This window comes from Thalassophryne amazonica, chromosome 17 (assembly GCF_902500255.1).
Source record: "Thalassophryne amazonica chromosome 17, fThaAma1.1, whole genome shotgun sequence".
Taxonomy (NCBI): Eukaryota; Metazoa; Chordata; class Actinopteri; order Batrachoidiformes; family Batrachoididae; genus Thalassophryne; species Thalassophryne amazonica.
In genome coordinates this window covers 26,287,777-26,296,725 of record NC_047119.1, presented here as the reverse complement: position 1 = coordinate 26,296,725, position 8,949 = coordinate 26,287,777, and the positions used below count along the sequence as shown (strand labels likewise).

The 8,949-nt window shown below is 38.7% G+C and overlaps 1 protein-coding gene across 2 annotated transcripts in view; it reads left to right on the top strand.

Moving 5' to 3' along the window:
- Positions 1–3,012: 3,012 nt before the first annotated feature.
- Positions 3,013–8,949, top strand: part of rgs3a (regulator of G protein signaling 3a) — a 288,184-nt gene continuing 282,247 nt past the window's right edge. For both annotated transcript variants that reach the window (XM_034192752.1, XM_034192750.1), the window contains exons 1-4: positions 3,013–3,058; positions 7,192–7,250; positions 7,369–7,463; positions 8,541–8,609. In XM_034192752.1, the coding sequence (XP_034048643.1) occupies positions 7,375–7,463; positions 8,541–8,609 (158 nt within the window). In that variant the 5' untranslated portion in view covers positions 3,013–3,058; positions 7,192–7,250; positions 7,369–7,374. The remainder of the gene's footprint in view (positions 3,059–7,191; positions 7,251–7,368; positions 7,464–8,540; positions 8,610–8,949) is intronic.

Genomic DNA, 8,949 nt, shown 5'->3' with positions numbered 1-8,949 from the left:
TGTCAACACGGCTAACAAGTCTCCTGGAGCTGTTAACAGAAGGAGAGAATGAGAGAAGCTGCCAGAAATAAAGTGCAAATGAGGGGGAAAAGTGACAGAAGTGACAAAGCGAACATACTTGCATAATTTACAGACACATTTGTACTTTGACTTTAAACCCAATCTCATCTCTAAAGTAAATGTAACCTTGAGGAAAGGGTGTTATGCCCTTACGTGGGAGACAATCTCTGAACAGATTTGATTTATGTACCAAATTTTCATCTGCAAACTGACTACAAAATATTGAAAATGGACTGCAAACTATATTAATAGATTGAGATTTTGACAACATTTCATGTACAGGTAGGCAGAATTTTATAGGAATGCATTACGTGACATGGCTAGCTAATGATATCCACTGTCACAAGCTAGCCCGATGAGCTGTTACATGCCATGCTAGATCAGTATCCAAAAATGATTTAGCAACTCACTGAAGATAGTTATTCAGCATTGTCTTACACCTGACTACAAACTATATCCATCTGTTTTTAGACAGTTCTCTTACTTATGTGTCATCGATAACTAATGTGATAACCATACTCATAATAAACTAGTGTGGATCATTACTCATTACTAAGGGTGGAGAGAGCGCCTTAAGCCAGTTAAGGCACCTGTTAAACAGAAGCGAAATGAGGGGAAAAAAGGCAGCCAGTGCTTTACCATCAACTGCACCAACTACAAAAACAAATTCTCAAATACTAAAATGAACTGTACAAGAGCCTTAATGTAATTATGTAAGATAAATGTCTATTTTAAAGTTGTCATGTCGCAATTTAATATAGATATACTGAGATTATAACTCAACGCCATAAGTTCTTTTCATTTAGCTGCATTCATATGCATACAAATACGGAAACAAAAATATTTAAATATATTTATGTATATATACTTGCATTGTTGTTTAATATGATATGTACATGGTGGTCACAGGCGGCATTTAAATTTTAACAGTGTGGTTGGAGTGGATGGAGGAGGTACTTTTTACTCTGAGGGTCAAAAGTCATAAATTCAGAATGGCTTTATATCTACTTTTGATAAAATGTTAGTAAAAATCATATATATGTTGTTGTCATTAAAAGACTAGCAATAATATTACAGTGGAAAAAGTAGCAAGGTAAATGACCGTAATGGCAAGGCATACTTCAGATTTATATTGTAATACATAAGGATTTTTTATCCAGGCATGTATGGGTTCATTAGAGCTTTTAACCAGCTTGAATACAACTTACAAGGCTTCATTTATAAAAATCCATCAAGAATTTTGATGAGAGAAAAAACAACATCACGGTAAATGAAAAGAATGGTATATTTTTCCCCTAATTTCCACACTTTACATAAAACATTTTTTTCGACCCAGGCATGTATGGGTTCATTGGAAAGAGCAATTAAAGGGCTTTAAAACAAGCCTACTTTAATTAAAATATGTAAACAAATAGCGACAATAGAGTGAGAAAAGCAGCACAGTTTGTCATAATTTCCCCCAAATTTCTGCATTTTACATAAAAGTTTTTTTTTTTTTCACCCACTCATGCATAGGTTCATTGGAAAGAGCTTTCAAAGGGCATTAAAACAAGCCTACATTTATTAAAATTTGTTAGGAAATAGTGACGCTAGTGCGAAAAAAGCGGTCAGTTTATTATTTATGATCTGCAGATCTCCACCCTTAGCAATGGCGCTGCCCTGTTTTGAGCGACGCTAATAGATTCAGGGATGCACGTCCATTCCAGGTCTATATTTCCATGGTGTGGATAACCATTGTGGGACATGGTAGTTAGCTAGTTAGCATAGCTACAGTCCAATAATTAATTAACAACTATGTGAAGGTAGTGTATTTATACTATCTAGTGTAGATAAAACTTATTTAAAACGTGATCTGGCTTTCTAACAGTTTCTATGATTGGATTGTGAGGAGTAGCTAGAAAATATACTAACCACTGTCATAAGCTAGCATGGCGAATGATTGTAGGCCAAAGTAGCAAAGGTGTAGCACTGCCTGTTATATTAGTCTATCCGATAATACTTTGTACAAACACATAAGCCACGTGTATTTGTTCTATCTGATAGCCACAAGTGGCTATAAAGTATATAGATCTGATGTTGCAACAGTTTATGTTGGGAAAATTGCATCAAATAAATCATGTGTTAGAATGATGTATGGCAGAGGCTTCTGGATATGTTGTGAAAAAAAAAAGAATTTAAGATCATAATTATGTTTACTTTGACCTTTTAAAAGTAAACCAGTGAACCAGTATATTGCAAAGAAAAATGCAAATAATACAGTTATGATGGCAATATTAATAATTTATTGTTATTAGTAAAAATAGCATTTTTATCTTTAAATGCAATTTAAATTTAGAAAACAGTAAAAACCTTTCATTGTTCATTAATGAAATGAGTACAAATGAATTATAAAGCAGGTACAAGATACTCTCCAAGACATTTTAAGGCATGAAATAACCATTTTTATCCAAATATTGACATTAGTTTATGACTGCAAAGATGCTTGCCAGCAAATTTTGCAGAAATGTCCTGAGCAAATGTGAATTTATTTGAAGGAGCAGAAAAATCCCTTTAAAAAAACTTTTGTGTGCACGTGCATACGTGCATGTTACGGGAGATGCACTTTAGTTTCACCGAATGTTGTGTTGTACATGATTCTTTTTGTATAATTTATTCAGCCATGTACCAAAACTCTTTGTTACTCTCACTTATAGTATATCAGAGCATTACAATTATGTCCGAAGAGCCGGTGACAGCAACACTAAAAAAACAGGCCTACAGAAATGAGTCATCGTGACCCTTGTTGGAGTAAGCAGGTATAGAAAATGAATGAATGAATGAAATGAGTCATCTACGGCCACAAGATGGCGACCAGAAATACAGATGAAGAAGGCCCTGTGTACAATTTAGTGTTCTATAAATGCCAATGCATGGCACAATGTCATCGCTTTTCTCTCATTTTCAATAGGCCAGCTGAAGTTGTCAATCCTCCAAGAACATGAACTGCTTGCTGTTAGTGGTGAGTCCCTTTTATGTGCTTTTATTCAAAGGGATGCTGTAATAGAGGAATATTTGTTCAGTGAATTTGTGGAGCTGAATGAAACCCTGAGATATGACTATTTACTGAAGTATTGGCAAAATAATATTGAAGTAACTCATATAAAATAATTAATACATCTAAAAATAACACACTATGGACAAAGTAATTATGGCAGGCAACATCATTTGCATAATCCAAATGGTCATCATGACATATGGCAAATTACAGATCACCAACGCTGAGAATAGAGATACAGAGGTGGGTACATTATGCATTCAAATAATAATAATAAAAAATAAATAATAATGAAAAAATATGCTTATGCAACTGCCTTCTTTTGTTTGCATTTCTTTATTTTCACTCTGAGCATCTATTGTGCCCCAGTCATTTGTGTATTATTTGCTGTTTACTCATCAGATGCCAATCTAGACTTTTTTGTTGTTGTTGTCAGTACTTGTTTTGTTGGTCTCTCACAAGCTGAACACACTGTGACCTTCACATTGATAATCCACTGGGAAATGTAATTCAAGAATTTTCTATATGAGGATATTTTTGTCTTTCCAGTGTGAAAGGAACATCATTTCAAAATATTAAAGCTTCAATGTGTAGGATTTAGTGTCATCTAGTGGTGAGGTTGTGAATTGCATTACGCCATCATTGGTCATGATTTAATTTCCCTTCGCGTATTCACTTGTCTTGTCTTGATCCGGTATGTCCTCTGACTAGCACAGGAATTGTGAAAAGACGTGGACATCAGCACTTTTTCGGCACATTAAGACAGACGTGCGGAGGAGTTCGGCGCGTCGTGGTGCAGCCGCTCGGCGCAAAGAAACGCCGTGAGGAAGCCTCACAGGACATGTTGGGGCTTGTCCAGCTCAAGCTCAATTTCTCGGCTATTCACACGACAGAAAAGCAACCGGAATCTGTCTGAAAGCCGTCCTGAGAGACCAACACCAAGGTGGTTTTGTGCCGCGTCCCTCGGCTTCTTTTTCCATGAAAAAAAACTCCTGTAACGGTGGAATGTGCCGGAAAACGTGCTGATGTCCACGTCTTTTCACAATTCCTGTGCTAGTCAGAGGACATACCGGATCAAAACAGCGTCCAGTTTAAAAATGAACGGCACATTTCACTGTTACAGGAGTTTTTGTCATGGAAAGAGGAACAAAGGCGGAGGAGTTCCGCGCGTCGCGGCGGAGCTGCATGGCGAAAAGAAACGCCGTGATGAAGCCTCACAGGACATGTTCTGGCATGTCCAGCTCATGCACAATCACAATCGGATATTCACACGACTGGAAAGCAACCGGAATCCGTCTGAAATCCACCTTTAAGCTGTCCTGTGAGACCAACACCGAGGTGGTTTTGTCCCGCGTAATGAACGGCTCCGTGGCGCGTCCCTCGGCTTCTTGAAAAAAAAACAACTCCTGTAACGGTGGAATGTGCCGGAAAAAGTGCTGATGTCCACATCTTCTGCCTTTTTGTGAAAGTCAGACGAGGTCCCGGATCAACAAAGCTTTCATGTTGGAAATGATCTGGTTGTTTGTGTGGGGTGTCAGCCTGTCCATCGGCGCTGGAAGCGCGCTGCGCTCAGCAGTTGTGGGCCGTCCTTAAAGGGGCAGTAACACCCTGTAATCTGTTTAATCCCCATAAAATCGTCCCTGAAAGCCATATTAATTTTTCGAACGGTGTCCACCTGGAGGTCTCTTACAGTTACTGGAAAAAAATTGATGCAGCAAATTGATGCAGCAAAGATCCAAATCGTTCAGACATTTATTCGCAATAAAAAATAGACGAGAGGGGTAGACCACACCTCACTCAAAGCCTGCTCACAGGCGAATGAAGCAACCGACAGGCATGAAAAACTCACGCATGCGCATGAGGGTTCAAGCTTGGCTGATGCAATCACACGTGATTCAAATCCATATGTTTTTTGAAAAAAATAATAAGGTTGGATACTTTTCTAACAGACCTCGTAATTCCTCCCCCTTCTGCAGGATGAATACATAATGAATGATGATTTATTCAGAGTTATGTGTAATATTGTCAAACATTTTGTGCAAATGTCTTCCAGTCATTTTGCATAAATCTGTTGTACTTATTGTGAAAAAATAAATGAAAAATAATTTGAAAATAAATGAAAATATTTTGCTTCAGCATAAATAAAGCTTATCTTATCCTATCTTATCTTATGTTGTCTTATCTTATGTTATCTTATCTTATCTTTAAGGTGAGGTTTAATCATATTTCCCATCAAAGATCTGCAGACTGCAACACAATGCAGTACCCAGAGTAAAATTGTTTTGTTGGCAGTGATGTTAGGAAGTGGTGGTGGTGGTGGTGGTGGTGGTGGTGGTGGGGGGGATGGAGCAAATGTTGATTTACTCACATTGTTTGGATAGCTGTTTCTGTGAAATGTGCAGATTTCCCTTTTGGTTTCATATTTATTAGACATTCTGTGGTTTCTTTCAAATAGTTTTCACAGCTTATTTCTACAGTTGTACCCTCTCCTAGTTTCTTCTACAGACTTTAGCAACAAACATGAGGGCCTCTTCACACATAGTTCGAATAAGTGCAACTCCGGGTGAATCATGGCAGAACAGCTTGTAAAACATCGAGCCGACGGGCATGCGTGAATGATACCGCTGCAACGGTGTGGGGAACACAGTGCGAGCACCTGTGAAAATAAAATAAAGAAAAGATAAATAGAAGGTAAAATAAATAAAAAATACATGCTGCGACGGGTTTGTGCACGCGGGAACACACACACAAAAAAATACATGCCACCCATGGGATTCGAACCTGCACTTTCCAAAAGCTCTGATTGCCAGCCAGAAACTTTACCACTGAGCTACCATCGCTGTCCTGTTAAAGGTGCAGGAAAAAGCCTGCTATCAAGAAGGACATGGATGTATTTAAGAAAAAATAAAACCACACACCATATAAAAACACCACATTTTATTGAATCCCTCTTATTAAGCAGGCAATACAAGTATGATCCGTCTGTTTCTCTGTAGATGACCCATGGTCACAGACATACCGTCATGAAATGACATGAATGGAGCAGTGTGCTCTTATGTCCACATCTGCTGGCGGCATGTTCAGCCGGCCCCGCGTACGTGTCCTGCCCAATGCGTGTCTTGTGGATGGTGCATCGCAGGACAGTCTTTGTATCGTGGAACAGAGCTCACGTGGGTGACGTGACATTTAGCTCACCCCTGCATGTTATGATCTGATGGTCTGTTTCACCCGGGGTAGCCTGTCAATGTGTGCGCCATGCATGCGCTCGCTGCATCCGAATGCAACAGCGATATATCTTTTATGTATGTCCACATGAGGACAGCAGGCAGACACACGTGCGTCACAGTGGGCAGTTGTTAGTTCATGTCCGTCCAAACACAGTATGTATTCAAACCACAGATCTCCAGAGCTGCTCCTGTCAGCAGACACACCCTGTCAGTTCAGTGCACACACTAACGTGTTACTGTGTCTGTTTGAAAAGCCACACTCGTGGGGCACTTAGACAGATTTCACATCCAGCTTGACAGTGACCGTATGCTGACTGTTGTCGTGCTAATAGTGTGAATGGCCACACATTTTCTAAGTGCCAAGCAAGGGGTGTTAGATGTTTGTGTGTGTCAGCTGGAATTTGGCTGACACCTGCCGCAAGAGGGTTCGATAGGCTCTCACAGCGCGCACACTGTCTTTCAGCCACTGGTGTGCGCAAATAGTTGTAGCAACAGGTGTACGAGGCATTAGAGGCAGCTACAATTTTACACGTATTGCATACGATTCCTGCTTTATGCGCAGTTTGACCAAATTCGTACTATGTGTGAAGGGGCCCTATATGTGGAAGAGTTTATGACAATTTGGCTTTTTGACACTCTAATGTAATGGACCAAACAAAAATTATTGTAGGTATTGTATATAAAAGATATGTCTGAGCCACCGTCAGTGTTTAATAGCTTTGCAAGTTGAGTGATTTGTATTAGCATTTCGACGTGACAATTTGATGTGAATATTTAGTGTTATTTGAAAGTCAACAGTTTTGAAGATCTAAGGGTGCTGAACTCTTGTGGTGTTTCATTAATTTTTCAGTCGTATTACTGTTTCCACAGTTTTAGAGGCAAGAGGCGTGCTAGAAGAGGGCCAGTCCCGTCGTGACTCTTATGTTAAGGTGTGTACCACTGTGCCAAATATGAACAGATCTCTAGTAGAATGGTTAATCTCTGAGAGGATGGTAGAGAGCATTTTATCAGTACGTGCTGTAAAGTATGCTTTACTGTGTCCTTCAGGTTGGCATGTTCCCTGATAATGATCCCACAGGGAGAAGGAAGACTCAGATAGTCCCTCAGTGCAAGAACCCTATCTTCTTACAAACCTTTTACTTGTGAGCATTAATTTTCTTTCAACCATTATCTCTGCATTTGTGGAATATTATTGTCAACCAGGGCCTTATTCCCCCCCCCCCCCCCCCAATCATTTTAAGCATTTTTCCTTATTTGCCTCTCGCATGACTGGAGGCTCCTCATCATCTCACCATGTCATTCAGGCCCTTCAGAGTTTTTTTTTTTTAGTAAAATGGTTCTGGGGAGCATTAGCATGGCTAAAACGCTTCGGCCCTTCAACCCGGGGTCTCTTGACCTCCCAGCATCTTTTTTGTTTGTTTTTTCTTTAAAATTAAATGGTTTTGGCACTACGCACTACTTACTTTGAAATCTGACACGCATTCTCGGTCAGTCGTACATCCGGGCACTTCATCTGTCAGGTTTTAGCAACATCGGCCTCACTCGATGTTTAGTATTATCTTAAACTAGATCAGATGAATGAAGAATAATATGGAACTTAAATCCCATTACTTTATTTGTTACTTTGGTAAGGTTAGTCCTTACTGGCGTAAAGTGCCTTGATTTGACCTTCTTATGATCTGGTACTATATAAATATAATTATAAGTGAATAGTATATTGATGTGTATGTCTGTGTGTCGACATGTAGTAGTGAATTTATATTTATGTAAATATGACTGATTAGAATTGTTGGACTTGTACTAGCAGGGGTGGGCGCTAATAAGCTTTGCTTCAGCCCACACCCTTTCGAACTCACTAGTTTTGTCTGTTTGTTTGTGGAATTGTTCATTTTTTTCTATTTGAATATTTTGTGTGCCGAATTAAAAAACTTTGTCACTTTGTCACTTTATCATTTCTGATTACATTTAAAAATAAATGTTTTTGTGTAATTTTAAACTTTATTAAAAATTGCAAATCAACAATGCATAAACGATTTATTTACTGGTCACACGCTGTTCCTTCATGGCCCACCAGAGGGCTGCGGGTCACACTGTTGTGGATAGAATGTAAATTGACTACAAATGAAGAAGACATGAGCATTCTTAACTGTGGGGTTATTTATTTATTCATTTGCTTATTTAAAAATCAAGTCTTTTGACTTTTTCTGTTTCCCCCCCAGTGTTGTCAGTGACAAAGACCTTCACAAGCGATTACTCTTCACAATGTGGAGCTTGGACTCTGCAAAAAGGTATCTGTTGTTCATTGTATTGAGGAGTTTCTGTATTTTCCAGAGTATAAATTACCATTTTTTGTTTTACTAGTTTGTGAATGACATATGACATATATCGAAAAGCAAATCAGACGTTCACTAGTAATAATGATAGCTAGTTATACAGGGTTTTCCCAGGAATCAAAGTACAACAAAATAAAATAATTCAACACAATAATAAATGCTAATAAGTACCCTTCAATATTGCACAAAATCCCAAATTAAAGATGTGATAACAGGAAAACATGCATGATTTATACACCAGAAAATACCATAATTGAAATTTGCATTTAGACTATTTCCTGAGAGGCTGAAACAC